Raw genomic sequence first — 22,359 nt, forward strand, 5'->3', positions numbered from 1 at the left:
GCAGCACTCAGAACCAGCACAAAATGTCCCTGGATGCTTTTTCTTTTGTAGTGTTGACCCCAGGTACATTTTTTCCCTTTCCTTCCTTTTCTCTTTTCCTTCATCTTGTGGCCACACCATTATCATGTCTCTGTGCTTCATATCCACTGCAGCACAGCTATAGCTTTGATATTATTGCTCCAGAGGACTCCCAGAGTTACTTGGGAAGCCCATGGGTATTTTTGCAGGATACAGCCTTTGCAGCATGCAGTGAAACCCACTGCTTTGTTCCAAGCTCAGTGGCAGTATCCTGCACAACCATGAACAGACACCACTAATTTCATTATTTCCTGACTGTAAAGCAAGAGGAAAAAAGGGCTCTCCTCTACTGCCTCCTGTCATGCTTTTATAAACCATTTGTGAGCAGGAATTTGTTTTTCTTCCTGTGTGTAGTAAACTGAGGTTGAACTCTTGTGGTGTCCTCACTCAGATTTGAACAGGACCCCCCAAATTCACTGCTAGGGTGATTATTTCTCCAGGTCACAAGCAGAGACCCGCATGACAAACTTTGGCCAGGCTTTGTGCACCAGCTTCCGCTTTTCTCTGAGCAAGTGCTTGTGGTCCCCAGGTGCTGTGGGCCAGGAGAAGCTCCACAAACCCACAGGCATCACCCCATGACTTTTCCTGCCAGCCAGACTCTCCGGGGGTGTATTTGCAGGAGCACAGGCAGCAGCAGCTCGAGCTCCGGGTAAGCGCCTTCCCTCGGGCTCACACGTGTTCTTGTAAACTGAGATTTCACACAAACCAGTGAAGACAAACTTCAGTTTTATTGTTGTTTAGGCATGGATAGAAACATTAATTCTTTTGCACTCTTGGTTCTTGAGACTTGCCTATAGTGAACTCGGAGCAGTGAAAAACCCAGCTCCTCGGACTGACGATTTAAAGTGCATAGGAGATCAAGCAGAATCCCAAAAGGCGAGGAGTTGTTTAATTCCTTTTTCTGTAGCCGTGAAAGTTGAAGGACTTTTTTTTTCTTCTCATTTGCCCTATATTCCCCTGACAGTGGTATGAAAATTTTCAGCCCTTCCCTATGCTTTCCCTTTGGAGTTTTCCCTATCTTTGGAAGAATCCTCTCTGTATTCAAGAATTATTTGTAGTGTTATAAACACAGAGAGGTGATAGATGCACGCTCCTTCACAGGACTCTGGCACAGCTTTTCCTGTTCAGAGTCATGCCCACAGAATTTGTTTTTTCTTTTAAAAAATGTGTATCACTTGGCAGTGTTCTTGCACCAAAAGAAAAAAAAAAAGATATATTTATATATAAAGTAACTTTTTTTTGTGTGTTCACGTTTTATTTTGGAAAAACAGGTGTTTAAAAATTTTAGAATTTTTTTAACAAAATTCTAAAAAGAAAAAAATCACAATATTTACAGAGATAACAGAATGGCTTAGCCATGCAAAACAAATTACTTTGGTTTTTCCCCCATTTTACTTTGGTTTAAATATTGACCAAGATTATAATTTTTTTTTTCTTTTTGCCAAATAAAACAGTAACAAATTAAAGTTTAGAGGCATATAACAGGATTTCCCTCTAATATTTTATACAGCATAGAGTTTATAGGACATCTTATGTATTTAATCCATGCCAATGCACTACAGGAAGCTTTTATTAAGACATCAGTCACTACTGCCCAGACATTTAACATTTTACAAATTTACAAGTAACAGTGTTTTCTGCCCCCTAAATAATGCAAAAGTGGCAAAATACATTTCCTAACGTCCATCTTTTTCTTTTATTTATTTATTTATTTTTGCCTACCAGTCTATAAAAACTTACTTTTTCCCTGGATATTTGTAAATGGAAACCTGATGTTCTGCTTACTTCTACTGTTACTCTCCATCAAAGCTGCCTGTCACCTTCTTCCAGAAACTAACTTTCCAGGTAAGATGAAAACTTATCTCCCTTAAGTACAACTTTCTATTGGCCATTCATTCACCTTTAAACTTTTTCTTATCAAGTACCATTCTAAAAATTCCCTCAAGCAAAAAACATGTTTATAAAGTTACAAACTTGAATGTAACTAAAGATACATAGACATTTCATTGTTACAATTATATGTACTGTTTGATAAATTAGGTACCAGTTAAAAACACTAAAATTATCTCAAGGTGCATTCAATATCTGTAGCATAGTTAACAAAAACACACAAAAAATATATAATATATATATATTCTATTTTTGTGGGAAAAAAATGCAGCTTTGATATGACCACTTTTTAAAAAAGTTTCCAATTCTGACTGGTATCTCTCTGAAAAGAAGAAAAGGTACAGTACTTTAAGGCAGCGAATAACATAAAGGAATCAAAACTAATCCAGAATTCCAGTTCCTTATCCTAATGCTAACATGAAAGACGACTGATAACCATCAATAAAAAGCATGTCTTGCTCTAGAAGTAAAGGATTCTTTAGCCACCATCTGTATGTAGGCTAGGAATTTTTTATAGTGTTCTCCTTACTCAATACCCAGACTTCTTCAGGGAAATTCTTTATTCCCCTCCTAGCTTGTTTAGCTTTGCATGGTTTTTAAATGTTCACTTTCATTAACAATTTAGTTCATTCTTGTCACAGCTGTCACCCTTCTGCTTTACCATGATTTCAAAGAATGAAAAAGAAGTTCGACATTTTCCTTTAAAAGACAATCTTACACTCTAGGTACTTGCTACAAAGCAGAGGCTTCACTGATAACAACCAGAATCAGACATGTACCTGCTCAAAGGGTGTCATAAAAACAACTGAAATAAAACCATTACACTATACATCAGATTAACAGCAACTCCCAGAACAAAGCCTTACAGTGTATAAAAATAGCTACGTAAAAAATTTACATAAAGGCAAACAAAAAGAAATCTTCAGTGCAGACATTTACAAAAAATATTTCAAACAAAACACAACATGGTGACCTATTATCATGGCTGTTGCCAAAATTAGTTTGTGGGGTTTTTTAGCTTGAGATAATTGTGTCTAAAATCCTTTGAAAACCTGGTAGTATGATCTGCTTAATACTTGAACCATGAATAGCTGTCACTTCTTTGTATATGTTTAAATACAATCCACGTTCATGCTTCAATTGGTCTATATGTATTCTCTGAAAATATGAAAGATAAAGCCAGTTAAATATTTTAAAATACGTTAACCATGATAACTACCCAGTATCTAAGCTCTTAATAAACAGCTACGTGAACAGTACTGTTTTCTGCAGCTCAGTGATGTCAACGCTTTCTTTCATGACAGGAATTGCTGCTGCAATATTGTTCCCAGCAAATGCAGTCAGTTTATCTGGTAAGTAATGGATTTATGTTCATTTCATTTATGCAGATCTGCTGATCTGAAGGAATCAGAGTAAAAGATTGCACCAAAAACACACAATGTGCTTATACTGCAACTTTTTCAAAATCTAAATTGACTTGTTCTCCACCTTTAAATCTTTCCTAGGACATAATTTTGGTATTCCCAATTCCCTTTTCCAAACTAGTAAAACAGTGATATTGCTGTTAAAATGCCTACGGCAATGCTGCATCTCTTTATACACTACATAATTGCTCTATATAATCCAATGAATTCTAAATATTTATGCAAAACTTGTGGTTTGTATTTGAAAATTTCAGACAATACTGACCTACTGCAATTACTGACAGTTGCATTCATTCAAATAAGAAACCTTGTTATGTAAATATGAAATATCATAATTCCGCATGCTTTAAATCCTTGATACCTCAAGAAGGTATCCAGTGCTATTTAGATAAGATCACTGAAAATCAGGGCTGTCTACAGCTTTCCTGTGGAGGAGCTTACAATGCAAGCACCCCTGAACATGTAATACTCTCATTTTTAAGAATAGTTGATGACTAACTCAACAAACCTCTCTATGGTTAGCTGGTTTCCAGACTCTTGTTTTACCATAGTGTTGATTTTAAATGACTTAAACAGGCCAGAAAAATGGTCTAACCCTCCCCTTTGGGTACTAGGAGGAGAGGTGCAGCAGTGGTGTATATACGTGTGAGCACAGGGTGGTGCTCTTGGTGTTCTGCAATGCTCCTGTAATTCCCAGAGGAACTTCTGCATCTGCCAGATCATTTGTAAACAGCTTACTCCGTGTACAGATCCCAGCAGGGGAAACTTTCAAACCTGCTCCTAATGTAGTACACAGTGTCTCTTTCCAGGATAGAACTGATCACAGTACAGGTGTGTGAAATCAAGACTGAGAGAATTGTTTTGTTCTAAGGGAAGGAAGTTTCACAACTTTTGCATTAATGATGAAAAAAGTGACCAAGGACTTGGAAACTATTGCTTTCAGTAAGGGAAGAAGTTCCTGTAAACATTTCAAGTCATAAGTTGAAACCTTCTGAACTCTACCTAAACATACTCTTCATGTAAACACATGCATACATGTGCACGTGTACCATAGTGGTACATTATACAAATTTGTACTTTCATTTCCTCAAGCACATGCATTAAAATAAAGCCAAGTATTCAGTTCCACCTGAATGTCAGGCTTCTTTTTATATTTGTATGTGCAGCTCTGAATTCTTAACTGGCCAAAAGCTTGAGTCTGTCTGGCCTAAAACTGCACCATAAATGACCCCATTGCCTCGCCTCTGGAAGGTGAGCACCAGACCAAGCTAGAGCTTTCATCGCCAGACAGAAATGGTGGGCAAAGAGATTTTAATGCTGTAATATGAAACACTTACCTGGAATGATGACTGACACATTTTCTCTTAAGTTTCAGATTTATGATTGTTTTCTTCTAGTTTTTTGTTTTCTTCTATATTTCCAAGATCTTTGTCTACATGTTTTGATGCTGTCCTATAATGTAAAGGAAGGTCATTTTTGCATGTCTACAGCATTTTTTTCCACACTCATATTAATGACACTGCCTCCACCCCTCACAGTGAACAAAAAATTTTGACAGTTCTGTTCTGAGCAGAGCACCAGGTTTGCATATATCTGTAAATAGGCCAGTGACACCACCTGTGAATACCACAGGAAGTATTGCAGCAGGGCTCTGTGTGTTTGATCTGCTTCTTGAGGAATTCTGAATTATTCTGATCTAGCAGACATTTAGTAAGCTTAAACCAGTTGTGGAGATGCATGTTACTTGACAAAGTAATTGTGCAGCTTGTTTCAATAAACATGGGACTGCTTTAAGGCATACTAAAATGTTACAAGTGTGGCTAAGATATCTTGATCAACACAGCAATCTTTTGTGTACTTGTAGTAAATGACTTTCAGAGCCTGTGCCAAACAGAGGCTCTTTAAAATGTGAAGAAATTCATGAAAATTCTGGCAACATGTAAAAAAAAAAAAGTCTCACTCTGGCTTGTAGGTCGGTGTTAGCTATGACTGACAAGCTTTGGGTAAAGATGAGATTGTGTAAATGTTTGAAGAGGGGGGGAAAAAGAGGTATGCCTCATTTAAAATAGCAGGTCTTCCTTAATGCAAGTAGTGGTGATGAATTAATGAGTTAAGTGCTTAGTTTAGCTTAGCACAATAAAACCACTATGCCATTCATTTAATCTGTGAGAAGCCTCACTGTCTGCCAAGGTGAAAGATTCCTGCAGTGCTGTGATAACATTTTGAAGGCCCCAATTTTTAAAATGTAAATGGGCAAATGTGTTTGAGTGGGACGAAGTAAATCCCTTGTGTCAAAGCAGATTATCGTATCTGCATTTTCTCCACAGTTAATTTGTTTCCCCTACAGAAAAGTGTGGTCTGCTGTGACAGATTGATGCACATGCTCACCCTTGCTTGGGGTGAAGACCCCGAGTGAGGCTGACTGGCAAAGTACAATGAAGACACGGGTTAGATGTGTGACATGTCAGGCTGACACCATGCAGGGATGCAGCTCCCGGAGCGGGCGCGGTTAGTGCTGCTGGGGCATTCCTGTGCACATCCTCCATCTGAGCAAAGGCTGTGCCCTGGGCTGGGCACCCTGCAGCAGAGCTGAGGAGCCAGGAAAGCTCAGTGCTTGTCTCTGAAGAGCTCCTGAAGGAGTGCAAGTGCACCCAACCCCTCCCCACCTCTGGAGTGCTGCTGAAATGCTGCTCTCCTCCATCCTGAGGTACAGTGCCAGGGGAGTATGGGATTCTGGATCCCAAATCCCACAGGTTACACTGAAAGGGACTACTCTAAAATATTTTTGGTTTTAGAGAAGGTTATATCCTGAGGGGCCATAAGTTTTAATGTTTTAAAAGCTGCTTTACCTTTTGCTAGTGGTTTAGGGCGCCTCTGTTATATTTGTGTGACTGACAGGAACGGATCATGCTGAAAACCCATTTACTGCAAAGATGTGAGCTCCTCTTTATAACAGGCAAATTTAATTTTAAAACTGCTGAGATAGTATTACAAAGTAACTTGTTCTACAGTGGTAAATTTCTATTGTGCAGTAGCAATCTATATTTTTTTCTGGTATTCAAAACCTGAAACACGTGACATGAATAAAAGGAAAGGATGTGAAATGCAATGAAGAAGAAAATTCAATGCTTTGATAGAGACTGACCTTCTGTGACCTAAATAACCTTTCACAAATCTCTTTAATCCTAACAAAAAGGAAGCAACTCCTTCAAAAAAAATCCCTTGAAAATTAAAAAGGTTTATAATTTAAATTTAAAACATGTTTGGTTTAGGTTGAGCACATAATTTGGCTTGTCATGGGGCTAATAAGTCTTTTCCATAAACAAGTCTCACAAAATTGGAGACAAGTAGGGATGAAACAAAAAGCTGAAAGGATCTGGACTCAGGCAATTACCTGAGCTGAAGTGAGCTGGATGTGAGAAAGCAGCATCATGCACATCTTTCCTCATGTAACTACTAATGTCTGCTCTTGGAGACTACTGGCATGGCTCATTGGGATCCTTTTTTTTTTTTTGGGCCTCTTATCACCATTTTGACACTGTCCAAATGAGCCTGAATCTCATATGACCTGCCACTTAACAGCAGAGGGAACTGTCTGGCCTTTGATTGGGTTAAAAGTGTTCAAGGACTAACGTCAGGAGATTCTGCAACATGATAGGGTTTTGATTTTTAAAGTAATTTATTTTAGGTCTACATTCAGTCAAACTAAATGTCACCTTCATTTTCCTAAAGCCACACTGGGCAAAAATGGGAGACTTAAAGGGCAACACTAACTTTGAAAGAGGCAGGTGCTCCAGAACTCTTTTGGAGGATGTTACAAACCACTTGCTTGAAATAAGAGCAGCAGCAGTTTTTCATGTCTGACAGTCCCATGGATTTCAATTCTCAATGCCTGAGACTGAAATGCAGTTTATTTGTAATGCTTTGGTGATCCTGCTGACCTGGCTTTTTTTGCTCCCCAAATACCATTATCTAGGCAGATTCACCACCTCAGCACAAACAATGCTGCTGCCCTTTTTAGTGCTATCTAAACAGTGTCATTAAGAGACACAGGAGTTATTTAGCACTGAGGTGAGGTCCACAGGCAGTGCTCTGCCAACAGCAGAGGAACAGCCACCAATCCCCAGAGCTCGACAGACAGGGCTTGGATTTGTAAAAGAAACAAAACATGGGCTCCATCACTTCTGAGGTGACTTCAAGTACAGGACAAATGGTTCTTAACATCCAGCAACAGTTGTTCCTTATTGGTTTTTGTGCATTAACTCCTGCCAGCTTGCTCCATGTGCAACTGAAGATCAACTTCCTCATAATATCTGACTAGCTGGGCAGTGGAGTCTGAACGGACAGAAATACTTCCAAGGATTTACCCAAAAGGGAAGACAGCCCACTTTGCCCAGACCTGGAGCACTCTCACACTGTCATTAAACGCAGCTCCACAAAAAATCCCCCACACCTTTGATGGTATTGTTCTGAAGAGTAAGAAGTTGGTTGTATAAATGAGTTTACTCACTCAACTCTTTCTTTTTTTTTCCCCTTTAAATTAATTTGTAAATCATGGATCATTCTGAACTCTTGCTAAAATTATGCCTCATATTTAATATTTATCTATGCTTACTCTTCAGGAAAATAATTATCCTCAGAGAATTCTAATCAAAATCTCTCTGTAAGTAGTACCAAAGTGAGATTTTTAGTATTCTTCAGAGTGTGTGTGCTGTGGGGCCACTATTTTCATGGATCTTGTCGGATACTGTTCATAACATTGTTTGTAATATGAAGACCATTTTCCATGGTAATTGTTTTGCCTGCTGCAGTGTAAATACAGACTACATATAGATGACCCAAAAAATTGCTGTAGGGTTTTAATTTCTGATTTCTTTTAATCTTGCAAGTCCAGGCCTTGCCCTCAATGCTATTTAAGGAAGGAAGCAGTGCTGTTTGTCCTTGTTACCCAAAATTGTGATGATGGTGACAGGTAAGAGCTGTGAATTTCATTAAAGCTACACCCAACTGCACTGTTGCAGATGATTTTCTAGGAGCTAATGGTTTTATACATCCCAATCCAGACTAGCTGCAACCTCCTCCAATCTTGCCTTCCACTTCTTTCAATTATTTTCAAATGTCCATCAGTAGGAAAAACCACAGAGACACTGGAAAAATATTCCAGTCATGAAGAAATGGGTGACTCTTTTTAATCCGTGTCACTTTTACATTAAATCTGTGCCATGAGCTGACACTTTCAGAGATGTTTGGTAATTATGTCTTTTCTCTGAAAAGGAACTGAGTGAAAACCAATACAAATGCTGAGTCTTGCTGAAAACATAGTGAGTTTCTCAGATATTTGGCCCACTACATCTGACTCATATGCTTGTTTGCTATGAAGTATCAGAAAAGCAGAATTGTTATGCTTCAAGTGTTCAGTTTCAGAGACACCAGTAACCTTTGACAGTACTGTGACCTAAGAAACATCTCAGGAGTTGGATGTGCTCTGACTGTGAACAACTTTAAGACTGCTGCTGTAATTCAACTGTCACAGCTGAAGTTTCCTTCACTGATGCTGAACCACTTTAACCTTTGTCTAACCTCATGTAACTTGAAATTTGGACACCTCCAAACTCCAGGGACAAAAATGGGACCAAGATCCAGCTACATGCAAACTTCCATGTCTAGAGAGCAGGGTGCTGAGTGCACTATTTCCTTTCTGAATCTTTAGTTTCTGCTGTACCCTCAGCTGTTTCTGGCAAGATGAAAATTTCATATATGGAGCATTTCCCTAATGTGGGTGCTCTGCAAACTGAGGCCTGACACAAAAAGTTTAGAAAGATTCTGAAGTGCTGAGTTATATTCTGTTCAGTGCAGATTAGTTTACAACATTGTTTTTGGAAAAAGGAGAAATCTGCAGAGAACAAGTGTCTAGCCTTCTGCTCAGATGAAGGAGAAACAAGGCATGCTGGGGTAGGTAGCCTCAACTCTTTATTCAAGGGGAGGCTGGTTGCAGGATGTGAAATACAGATGAGTCCCTGATTTATGGGATAATATTCACACTGAAAAGAATATGTGGCAATAATCAGCTTTTCCATCAAGTGGAGCTGAGGCAGTGAGTAACTGTACAAGTGATTTATTGTGAATATATTCCAAGACTACAAGTAAAATTCCTACTTAGTGTGGATGACAAGACAATAGAAGATTATACAAACCACAACACCAATAACAAAAAAAAGGAATGTTTTTCTTGCCTCGGCAGACTTGGAAAGTTCTGTGCTGCTGCCTTCTCAGACTTTCCTTTGGCGTCACTTTGGGGATAGAGATTAGGTGAGTTACTGGTCAAGGGTGGGTTCCAAAAATAACCACTACCTGCTGGCCTGGATGGAGATGGGGGGTGTGTCCAGAGGTGTAAGTTGCTTTTTGCAAGGTCTACTTGGATTTCTAGGCTATGACTCATAATGAAAACTTTGTCAGAATAGGTACTGACATTCTGCTTGCTCCTGCAAGTATGGTGTGCAGAAGGCAGGAGGATAACAACAGATCAATTAAAAATATACAGAGAACAGGAGACTGTCAAGGGTGATACATCAATTAAGGGGTTTAGATGCCAGCAACCATGTGTCAAATACAGAAACTATTATTAAACTATAAAGGCATTTTTGTTTCCAGGGAACATGTCTAATCAATTCTAGCTCTGATTTTTCCTCCAAGCTTTAAGAAGTGAAGCTGAGCATGAGGAAAAGAAGTGGTGTCCATTTGGTTTATGCTGTATTCTATCTTTGAAGCAGAAAAACTTGTTGTAATTCATAAATTCATCTTATGCCATATTCTACAATTCTTGTCAGCTCTCCCCACACTACGCAATGGTGAAAGAAGAGATCTTTTACCTTCTCTGCCCTTGTTACACTCAAACCACCTCATCCAAAGAAACCCAAAGCAGTGTACCACAGTTTCATGACTCCATTCACACATTTGAAGAGGAATGACAAACTTATCCTAGACATTATTGCAGCAGTACCAAAGTGTGGGAGGAACAGCACTATGTTGTTACTTGAAATTTTTTACCAAAAAAAGCACAAACTTTGGAAAAAAACCCAAAAAACCTCTGTAGTATATGAGTGTGGTTCTGTGCATGGGTAATTTACAACAATTTTATATTTGAAAAACTTCAGAAACCTCATCAGTTATGGTTGAGCCAAAGTCTTAATGTATTATCCAAAAATATAGAGCATTTTCTACCAGATGGAGAATTCCTTGTTGTACTTTCACATCAGTGAAAGCACATTTGTTCACAGTAAAATCCCACTGATATATTTTAGATTCAATTTTAATGGAAGATCATACTAAAACCAATTGAACTTTAAGACTGCTTTTACACCTGTACTGATTGGAGCATGTTATGCACAGCCACTTAACCTCCCCTGCTCAGCAGCAGCTGTAAGAGCTGTCAAAGCAAGCCTGCTTCTGACTGCCCTCAGCTCTCCCTGCACAAAGCTATGGGGTAAGACCAAATGGGGCACACAGCAATAGCCAGCTTCAAAAGCATGGAGCAACATGGTCACTTCTTGATACCTTCCCATTTATTTTCTGAAGTGAGCCTCTGTGACAAGGAAGAAACTTGAAAGCAGGCAGGCCTCCCTGGAAAGTGCTGTTCTATGCCTACGATGGCTAAAACCTGGATTGGGATAAGAGCTCCTAGACTTTTCAGCAACAGAAGCTCTATTTTTACCAATTTTATTTCAGAAATCTCAAAGTACATGTGAACAAAACAAGGCTCTCTCTGGTCCCTGAGATGGTTGAGTCTTATTCTGTATGTTAGTCAATTTTTAAAGGAAACAAGCTAGCCAATTTATAAATGGAGGCAATTTCTAGCATCAGGACAGCCACACAGACTTCCTCACATCATGTTCCACAACTAAGTACTGTATTTAAATGCAAGAGTCAGCACAGACTTGGCTGTCAGGAAACAGGACCTCATTACTACAATGATCTATGAAAATCTTAGAACCCCACCTCCAGGAGATGAGTCTCATTAACAATTAGTATAAGCCAATCAGAGGTACCAAGTTTCCTTTTGCTATAAAGTGCACCTACTGTAAAAGCTTTTCCCCACTCCAGAAAACTGGAATGCTGTTGAGGAAGGGAAACAGGTAAATATACATCTTTGCTTATCACTGTTATTTTTCCAGCTTAGTATAAAGTTTTCAAAAAATTCTTACTTTGATTTCTTCACATAGAGCCAGTAGACAACACCTGCAATCAGAGCAACCAGCAGAAGACCGACCACAATTCCCACTATGAGCTTTGCCTGGTCATTAACCTTTTCACTATTGTCATCTGAAGCAAAGAAGAAAAGTTAATGAGATGACCTATGATAAAGTAAAGCATTACAACATTTCTGGAGAATTTTCCCCAGTAACAAAAAAAAGGGATTAAAAAAAAAAAAAAAGAGAAAAAGAGTAGGCATTGTTCTTTAAATGCATTTTTAAGCTTCAAGAAAGTCACACCTTAGTCAATTAAGGAACCAATTATTTCAAATCAAGTCTGGCTTTAAGGGACTCTCAGGGACTTGTGCAGTGAACTAAACAATTGAGCTGAGACAATCAAAAGTAAGGGTTACAGAGAGAGGAAACCATACATACCACCTCTATCCTCTGGCTCATCATATTCTGGAATATTTACTGAAATGAAAAATGTTAAAATTAAATTAAATGCAACACTTATCAGACCTGAGCATCATCTTTAATTACCTATTTACAGTAATGACAGAAACTGGAACAGTCTTTGCCAAACAACATATTTAACCCCATCTTTAAACAGAAGTATTTCCTTTGTAACTATACTATATCCATTAGAAGAATCTTACTCTAAACCTGCAATATTCAAGTCAGAAATATTTCTGAGTATTTCTGTTTTATCTTTCCATAATTTCTTACTACCTTTAATCATGACATGTGATTAAAGCCCAGCATGGCTGATTTCTGTTGTGAGTCAAGTCATACCAGTAATAATAAACTGGAATTTAGGGACTAAGAGATATTGCTAATTTTACAATAAATAAAGACTTCTGTCTTGTAAATGAAGATCTCTGAATTGTAAATGAAATTATTTTGCAGTATTTTGTACTATCGTGTTGCACTATTGTTTACTTTTGCAAATACAGGTAGCTAGCCAAGAAAGTAATGAAGACTAAGAGACTTATTGTAGAAAGTTGTCAATAAATTTTATGTACTACTGATCCAGAGTGGATTTACAATTGCTTGACTTAAGACAAAAAGGTTAAATATCTTAGTATCAACATTACTATGCAGACCTACTCTTCATTTGAGTATGATGTATGGGTACTTTATGAGAAACTGTAACTTTAAGGAAATTATCTTTAGAGGACACTCACTAGCAGAGACGTTCATGGAGGTCACAGTCCTTTCTAGCTCATTTTCTGCAATGCAAGTTAAAGTTACATTTTCCTCAGGAGCAATTACAATTTTACTGGAAAATTTCCCATTAACATATTTTGTCTCCTCTGTCTGAAAAGGTGAAAAATGAAGGTTAGTATCCCTTAAAAACACAAAGAACAATACATGCATCACTTGTATTATACATTGAAAATGTTCAGAGGGAAATAACTTTCAATTAATATTTCAGTTTTCCAAACAATAGCAAAAGAAATACTACACTGTTTTATTAAATGATAATGTAAATATTTGAAAGAAAAAGTTAGCCAAAATATCCAGTAATAGATAGTATAGTGTGTACTGTAAGACCACGATAAAAAAAGTCTTTTCTGAAAAAGTTGACAACATTCTATGTTTGCTTTTAATTCAAGTATTTTAAAAATACACTCAGTAAAAAAATCTGTAAAGAAATTTAAAACTTCTAAGGTATAATTTTTTCCATCTTGTTTTTCATTTATGTCATTATAAGGAGAAGAATTGTTCCAAATTTTTCAGTTTCCAGCTTTCCAAGCTATTTCCACACAAAGCATTATTTTGCCAAGCTGTGTATCTAGTAGCACCTATAGTATCTGTACTGTAATATTGATGTGTTCCTTAAATTCGCTGTACATCATTCTTGGATTAATGCAACACCTAGGGAAAATTATTTTCAATCATTTCTATAGCTTCAAGACAATTGCTGTCCTATACTACAAGTAACCAGACAAATTTTGTCAGCTACACATAATTGCTGTAGGCTTAAAGCAAAACCTAATGAAATGTAATGGAATCTAGAGGAGCATTGCACATTGCACTTCCAGCCACTGACTGTAGAGAGGTCTCATTTATTTTTACTGCTAAGGAAAAATGTGCCAATGCTTTGCATGGCAAAGTCCATATAAAAACACTTCAGTTTGCATATTCTTCAGTTATTTTTCCTAGTATATATTAGTCTTTCTTATTTATCCCTTAGGATGAGTGCATAATCATTTTGTTTCCAGGGAGAAACAACAGGTATAACCATACAAAAACAACTATAAATATTAGGATAAAAGCTGCAAAGCTCATAAGGAGCTATACTGAATGTAACTTCTGATACACACATGCCAAATTTCATTACATTTCACTCAGTTAATGCCTACATCAAGCACCCATTTGCTTTCTAATGTAAGTTCTACAATTCCATCACTATTTGCAAATTCTTTATGCAATGGCAAAATCAGCACATTACCCAGATAAAATGACTAAGTACCTTCATTTAAAAAATGCATATTTCATTTGTAACCTTTTCTTTTTCCTTCCAGCTTCAACTTGTAGCCAGTGGATCTCCTTTGCTTTCACCTGTTCTATTCAAAAAGCCTTTATCATAAAAAAAGTCATCCATGTAAGCACCATGTAGCCACAGCTACCACTTAACCTTCTCTTAGATAAATGAAAACTACTTTTCTTCAATCTCGCTATCTCAAAAATGTTCCTTCATTTTAATTTGTACTTCCTATATTCTAGTTTTTGGTGAATAAAGTAATAAGAAAGATACTTGCTTTATTTACGATGCTTCCGCTGCCCGTAACTGTCCACTGCACTGCTGGCTTGGGGAAACCTTCCACATGGCAGATAATTGTTTTAGACATTTTATTTGTGTTGGTTTTCTTGGTCATTTTGATTTGAGGTTTTCCTACAAGAACAATATTGCAGTTAACCATTTTATTTTAAAAGAACAATTAGTAACTGTAACCATCTGCTTGCTTACCTTCCACAATGAGTTTAAGTGTCTGTCTTTTCCTCAGTCCTTCCACCTCCTGTAGAGTAGTTTCACAGACATAGTTTCCAGCATCTTGATACTGAAGACTCGAAAATGATGGACTTGTTTGCATTCTGGTATTGTCCTGATAAAGTCAGGAGTTAGAAATGACAGAGATGGCCTCACAGTACATTAACCCCTTAATGACAAATGGGACTACTATCAACAGAAGTTTTCACATGCTTTGGAAATTAGACCCTCACTTTCTTAAGCTGTTTCCCCATTAATAAGTACATTTGAATATACAGCATGAAAAGTGGAAACTGCTGGAGATTTATAGAAGCCATCTCCTTTCTTCTTGAACAATTTTGTTTTTAAATCAAGAGCATAGATGGGATCAGTTATTAGCTCTAAGTTTTTCTAGTAGGTTGGCCAAGACCACGAGTGATAAACCACTTGAGACACAAGTAGCTCTCCTCTAGGCCAGGCTTATGAGATCAACATGTGCTGGTAAACAACCATTAGGCATCATTACTGTAAGTTTCCAGCACCACAGGTTTTGTATAAAGCCATCTTCTTCAACAGCTACACTTTTCACCATCTAACCATTCAACCCCCGCCCTTTTGTTATGTTTATCAGAACTAAGACCAAGCACACCTCTGACAAAATGCACCAAAATTACTCCAAATGCGCTTTTTTTTTCTTAAAATAACCTTGTTCTCAAAGAGTTTTGTATAGATAATTTCAAAAAAAGTTGTATTTGTGTTACAATATGACTTAATTCTCTCCATTTGGAAGCTGAGCTGATAATTACAGTAACTGATTTTCAGTCATCAGTGTGAGTACATCTCATTTTAACCACATGCGTAAGACCCATTTTAACAATATTCTCTAAAAAGCCCAATGAACAACTTCCTTCCTTCCCTCCAAACACTGAAGTAGCAGCAGGAATACGAAGATGTGAACACTCAGAGGGAGTGTGAAATACATGAATTACTGACCTTTATCCAAAATACAGTTGCATTTCTACTAGAAGAAATTGTGCATGACACAGGCAAGGCCTCTCCAATCTGTTTTGTGACTTCTCCGCTAGGAGTAAGCTGCAAATCCAAATCTGGGATACAAAGAACATTTGTAAAAAGTTAATCTCAGAAAGCCTGGCCCATTTCAGAGGCTTACCAAGAAAAGAAAATGTGACTAATTGCACTCATTAAATTCAAGATTTCATTTCTTCAATAAAATCTAAGTCAATTTTACAAGGAAGGGAGATGAGAGAATTATTCTAAAACAGGCATTGCAGAACATTCATATTTTTGCTGTAATTATAGGCTAAAAAGGAAAAGCAAAACCTCACTAATCACTAGACAAATGGATACATATTTTTCACCTTGTTCTGCTGAAAGAATGACAGAGTATGCACGAGAAGCTGCAGAAGTACTGCACATAACTGTACGTGCATCTCAGAAAGGGAACACAGAATGCTGTGAGGGTAGCTTACCATGGGCCAGGTAGAAATGCATCTTCAGGGGAGGACTAGTGCAGGTGGGGACAAGTTACCCTGAACAGTAATTGTGGAGGGAAAAGGCAGGTCAAGGGGTATCTTTCTATTGTGTGATAAAACTAGAGGATATTTATCCTCAGAATCTGAAGGGGATGAAGAAGGTCAAAGAGGATGTATGAGACATGATACTGACTGAAGGGGTGAGAAGTCTAAATTGCAGGGTTGGGGAAGTGCACATGAAGCCCTTTATTTGTTCTCATTTGTAACTTAAAACACCACTTTTGTGTACTTCAAAAAAGAGTCCAAGCTCTGCCTGACATATTTTAGCTCCAGGGAAATTGCAGTCAGCGACAGCTGTGTTTGACACAAGGGAGGGTGAGAGCCACTAACAGAGACACCAGGAAACACTGCTCCAGATTTTTCTTAGTGTAAGGATTTGGTGGGCTTGTCATTTTTAAAGATTTTAATCCTACAGTGAAAGAAAAGCAGAGTTTGCCAATCGCTATTTTGCTTCCCCTCTGACAGTGCCTTGCTTGTAAGCCAAGCTGCCTGGTTGAATGACTGCCACAGATGTGTGCACACACACACAAACACATGCAGTCAAAAAGCACACAGGACTTCATCTCAAATGAAATCTCAAACTTGCTGGAAAAGGACTGCAAAGCCTTATTTTGGCTTTTAAGCAGAGCTTAAAAAAAGCTTGAGACAAAAATCACAGTCGAGGAAAGTGAGTTTTCCTTAACAAAACAGTGAACTTCACTACTGGCTTCATTCAGTGGTTGCCCTGGGAACACCATTGTAATTAATGGTAGAACTTCAGGGAACAACTAGGGTTCAGCCTGTACTACTGGTCTGCAGCATTATTATCTGTGTTACAAGCCCAGTGTCTTTTCTGCGAGGTCACAAGAACTGTACTTTCATCTGTGAATGAGTTTAAAATCTTGAGGAGATAAAATGACATCTTGTTTCTATATTCCTATGGGGATTTCCCATTCTCCCTCCTGAAACCAGTAAAGGGAACCCAACTATTCTCCTGTGGCTTCCAGAAGTTTAAAAAAAAACAAAAAATAAAATAAAATAACAGGACTCCTCCAGTGAGCAGTATAATATAGATTTGGATAGTGCATGACTTATGTTTCTTCTTGCTTTGTGTTACTCTTAAACACATTCTACCAGGGCAGAGGGGTGGTTGAAGAAAAAGCTAAGATTTTTTTTTTCCCTCAAGAATTTCCTTCTACATGTATTTAAACCTTTTGTTGTTTGAAGCAAGATAGCACCTCAAATCCAAGGGATCACCAAAGACCACTGAGAAGGCATTCCTCTCACATTTGCCATAGGAAGCAAAAATTCATAGAAGTTTTTGTCTTCATCTCAGGCAAGACTGACACTGAGCCCAGAGCAATCCTTCAGCCCAGTTTTCCTCCAGGGTACTCTGTGCCCTCCCTGCTGGCCCCTCTGTGTGGTGTAACTGGGACTACAATCCCTCCCACACCGTGGTTTTGGTTGCTATAGCAGTTCAGGAAAATGCACAATGCACGAGATGAGCTATGTAACTCAGAGCAGTTCTTGTATGGCTTATGAGGCAAGACAGAATTAAGTTATTGTTTAACACAGGATCCCCTCTAGGAGCTCTACATGGGCCACTTGATTTAGTTTAATTTTCTGTCAGTTTATCTGTAGGGTCCACAAAGAAATGTGATGTTACCTTTACCTCTCTACTTATTAAATAAACTTTCTTTGGTACAGAAGTATGAGGAGAAAACATTTCTTGCATATAGAAGACTGTCAAAATTAAATTTGTGTGTCCATTGAAAGAAAAACTTTCCTGTGTGAGTTTTCTGTACATTTCACGTTTGGCTTTGAAATGTTCTTCAGAAACAAGCTCCTCATCAGGCACCATTTTCAATAGATGCTAGCTCTTAATGTGGTCTCATTTGAAGTCTTGCATTGATTTCAGCGCTGTCTTTGCATACCAAGTAGGGCAGGGAAGAGACAAACAACGCATTCTGCACGTACCACCACATCATGTGAGGGAGGTATGGAATTAATGTGGGCAAGACTGGAGCACACATTTCAGTTTGGATGCTGTGGCACATCTGGGACAGACTCCCAGCATTCAAAGGAGGCCTCTGATGGAATACTATGTTACAATCTGGAAAAATATGCAGGCACTTGTTTGTTGTCCGAACTTCATAAATAAACCAGCAGACAATTGGAAACTTCTCCTAGTATCTTGAGAATAGATTTTTCCATGCAACATTCAAAAGGTGATTTCCCCTGTATTTTCAATAGCTTTACTGAAAGATGAAAAAAGTGAAGACAAGGCTAGAAAAATATCTACATCTATAGAGAAATACAAATGCTATACTCCTAAGACCTTTAATTTACTGGATGGTTTGTAGAACACATTTCAGCAGAAAGGAAAGAATCAGACAGAGGAAGTTCTACAGACTACTTACTCCACACTAGGTTTTATGTGCAGAAATGATTACAGAATCATAGAATGTTTGGGCTGGAAGAGACCTAAAAGATCATCTACTTCCAAACCCCCTGCCATGGGCAGGAACACCAACACTGGACCAAGCTGCTCAAATCCCCATAGCAACAGATAATGAAAGGGCACTGTGGGTTGAAAGAGTTGCTTCTTTATAGCTGAGGGAAGATATACCTGTCCTCCACTGCTGGATGCTTTCCTTGCCTCACTCAGGGTGTGCTTCTATATCTCTGTAAGTGGTTGTAAACAGCTTTTGCCCTGGTCCCCTCCCTGCCAGTTTTTCTTATCTGACTCTGGGCAAACTCACTGAAGGAACAGAGTTGGCAGAGAATTTACAGTCTAGTGTAAAAAGCCTCAAACCCACAACATCAATCCTGTTCTGCTGCTCCCTCTCTAGAGGGACAAATCATGCCAACCACAAGCACTCAGTTCTGCTGGACTTTAAACTGGGACCCAGCTGCACAGATCCAGCTCTGGAGGGCAGGAGCTTAGGTTGTGCAGTTTGTCCTATATGTTCCATGGATAAGGCAGGGAATCTTTCATCCCCCCTCAGTTTCCTTCATAATTTCCCTAAGAATTATGGGTAACTGGATGCCTTAACATCAATTTTCAGCTTTCTGTAAGTCTCATAATTTACAAACAACTTGGAAAATAGGAGCTTGGTATTCCCTACAAAAAATATTTGAGGATAATGGGATAATAATATTTTTTCATACCAGCAAGAAGCTTTCCCTACCTAGACACTGAAAGAAATCAGTGTCATTATAATGCTCAATAAAATTGGTTTCGGAAAAAGCACTACAGTTGAAATTTAACAAATTACTATAAATAGTTTCCCAAATTTAATATTATTAAATTGCCTGGTTTTTGTTGTGTTTGTGGTTGGGTTTTTAAATAAGAAAATAAAAAATCTAAAATGCTGAGATTGAACATGAAGAAATGAAAACCCCTGACTCCCATTCAAGGGTATTTTTAGTGTAATGGCACAGAGAAGAATATTATCCATATAAAAGGTGAACAATAAAGCAAAAGAGGGAGAAAAAGCAGGATTTGATAGGCATTATTAAGTATAATCTGAAGGACAAACTACATGCTGCAGAAATGCTTTAGACCAGCACCAGACAAGACACTGAAGTACCTTAAAGATAGGGCATGGTCTGGACATCCAGGAATTACAAAATTATTCCAGGCCACTGCACCGCATTTTTTTAAAAAAAGCTTTATTTGCAGATAGAGGTATTTTGGAAAAAAACTAAATCTAAACAGAATGAACCCTGAGTAGAGTGAAGCAGTAGGGTACTGGAGCACAGCTCTAATTTCTGAGTAGCTGCATTAGCTGCCAGCAGTGGGAAGATTCGTGTCTAGAAATTACATGTTTCTCCAGCATAGTAAAGCTCTTTGAATGTGCAGACAAAATAGAGGAGAAAGGAAAACTGCTTTTTGAAAATAACTTGGAGCTGAGGAAGCCATTTTTAGAGTAATTATTTTTGAAAGTACAAAGCAGACATGCAATCCACTTGGAGAAAAATTGAAGGGTCAGTTATACCAGAGCAAAGCTACGTCTGCTATCTAGCAGTTAAGAGGCAGTAGCACAGGGTCCTTTTCAGGCTTTACATGCCATTTACATGCTTTACATTCTGGCAAACAGAATGGCTGGGCAGGGTAACAACAGATGATCTTATTAAAAGCAAAATATTCATTACATATAACAGTGTAATCAATCATGTACAGGTATATTATACATGTATTGTACCTCTTCCAAGAAAAAAAATTCAAAACCAAGTATAGAAACATGAAGGTTGTTTTCACGTGAAGTATAACTACAGTGGAAGCCTTTAAACTTCATTATCCTTCATATCCCTCTGAACTTGTCAACTATTGATGCTACTGTGAAGACCATTGATATTTTTAGGGGAAAACTACTACCCCTACCTAGAGTCTTATTTCAGAACCTGTAACAGTATAGCAGAGTTCGAAAGAGTTCCTGCTCTTGTCTTCTGCATAAAGAGATTAAAAGCAACTATTGCTTCAACCTGTTCAATAGCTGCTTTTGAAGTGCTGCTGATAGTGTGACTAAATAGTATCCAGCTAAAGAAAATTTACTGAGCTCTGTAGCTCTCACAATCCTGGGAAAATAAAAAAACCCCAACTTTTCCTATGTGAACATAATAACTTCCTAAGTTTCTTTTCTAGACTCCTTACACATTTACCTCATTGGGGAAATGGGAACTTGACTATGAAGAATAACCTTCAATGATATCCCTGGAGATCATCTTCCACGTTTGTGTACATTCTAAGGCACAGCTGGAAGAGAGTAATTTGCCCTATACACATTCACATGAGCAAAAGATAAAATAACAAAATTCTCACTGTGACAGTGTAATAGAGCTGTATACTATCCAAAGCTACATTAAGTGAAACTCTCTAGCCAATTGAAGTCAAGATTTTCAAACAGAAACACATTAGAATAAGTAGAAATGACTGGACACTCCTTCAAATCAACGCTTCACCTGTAGGCAACTGCACTAAGCTGCACAGACACAGCAGAGAAACCATCCCAGGAGGTCCACAATCAGTTTGTATTCTACCCAGGAGTGCAAAATGCAATGACTTACAGTGCACAGTGATGGTGGTCGAGTCCATCATGCTTTTGTCAGTCAGAGAGCACTTGTACTCTCCTGTTGCATTTCGTCTCACATCTGTCATTACATAAGTATCTGAGCTTCTTATACCTTCTGTTTCTCCCTGAAGGTGGAAAACAAGACATTTACTGTACATGGGCTTGCTAAACACACTAATTTTTGTTGAGGATTTTGAATTATACGGATGGTGCAATACTCCAGAGTACGTACAGACCCGGCATCACTGAAGTGTAATTACCTATTAGCTAAACTAACGTTTACTTCCTGCATGATAACATAATTTTAAAAAACAGCTACAATCAAGAGCTTACTCTTTTAATTGAATGACTAACTCATTTTAAGAAGATGTTAAGATACAAAATTTGGGAATTTAGCAGGAAAAAACAGTCTACTAATAAGTATTGCAGAAATCAAAACAAAACAAATTGCATTTCTAAATCTGATTCTGATATATTCAGTTTAGGACAAATCATGAACTGAATTGCCCTGAATTGAATCACAGTACTGCACTGCACATTTTTGAACAGCACAAGCACACTAGTGTTTTGAATTAGCCAGCAAATGTTGCTTTATGGCTATCCAGCTCCCCAGTTTCCCCGATTACTGACTTCCATCAGCTTTGAAACAAGCACAGAATGATACCCTAATTCCTATCTCTGAATCCAGAAAGAGATTTATAATACCTGTGAGCCTTTCAAAGAGATCACCCATTGCAGCTCCCCTTGAGAGAAAGGACCACTATCAGGTAGCAGGGAGCCCAAAGATAAGACAAACTTGGGTGTTAAGCTCCCTCACTGTGCTAGTGGAGCATGGAGAGATACCAGACTCTTTTTCACTGGCATTTAGTGAGTTTTTAGGATGAGTCACTGAATCTAAATGGCTGTTCTGAGATAAGGACTTCAGCTCCTAACTCCCCTTGCTCTCTCCAGCAATTCAAACATGCCAGGAGTCCAGAGTAGATGACGACTACGTTCAGAGGGGGACATGCTGGCTTTGAAACATCTGAAAGGACACGGCTTCTTTTGGCTTCTTGCAAGAGCAGCTCTGCTAGTGCTGCAGCAGGAACAACTAGGGCATATAAAATAGGAGCAGGAAGCCGGACACGGGAACAAGGACCAGGAGTCTTAGAATACAAAGCCACATCTGTCTGTGGATTTCACCAGTACTAAGAA

General features: G+C 38.2%; 1 protein-coding gene across 2 annotated transcripts in view; it reads right to left on the minus strand.

Annotated features, from left to right (window-relative positions):
• Window positions 1-787: 787 nt before the first annotated feature.
• The window catches only part of ALCAM (activated leukocyte cell adhesion molecule), a 116,012-nt gene continuing 94,440 nt past the window's right edge, over window positions 788-22,359 (minus strand). The window contains exons 8-16 of one of the 2 annotated variants that reach the window (XM_033086020.2): window positions 21,161-21,290; window positions 15,552-15,664; window positions 14,559-14,694; window positions 14,350-14,483; window positions 12,769-12,901; window positions 12,017-12,055; window positions 11,594-11,711; window positions 4,730-4,844; window positions 788-3,126 (exon numbers count right to left, since the gene is read on the minus strand). In XM_033086020.2, the coding sequence (XP_032941911.1) occupies window positions 4,757-4,844; window positions 11,594-11,711; window positions 12,017-12,055; window positions 12,769-12,901; window positions 14,350-14,483; window positions 14,559-14,694; window positions 15,552-15,664; window positions 21,161-21,290 (891 nt within the window). In that variant the 3' untranslated portion in view covers window positions 788-3,126; window positions 4,730-4,756. Of the gene's footprint in view, window positions 3,127-4,729; window positions 9,683-11,593; window positions 11,712-12,016; window positions 12,056-12,768; window positions 12,902-14,349; window positions 14,484-14,558; window positions 14,695-15,551; window positions 15,665-21,160; window positions 21,291-22,359 lie in introns of those variants that run through there. The other variant, XM_033086028.2, reaches the window with a different exon arrangement.

This window comes from Catharus ustulatus, chromosome 2 (genome assembly GCF_009819885.2).
Source record: "Catharus ustulatus isolate bCatUst1 chromosome 2, bCatUst1.pri.v2, whole genome shotgun sequence".
NCBI classification, from domain to species: domain Eukaryota; kingdom Metazoa; phylum Chordata; class Aves; order Passeriformes; family Turdidae; genus Catharus; species Catharus ustulatus.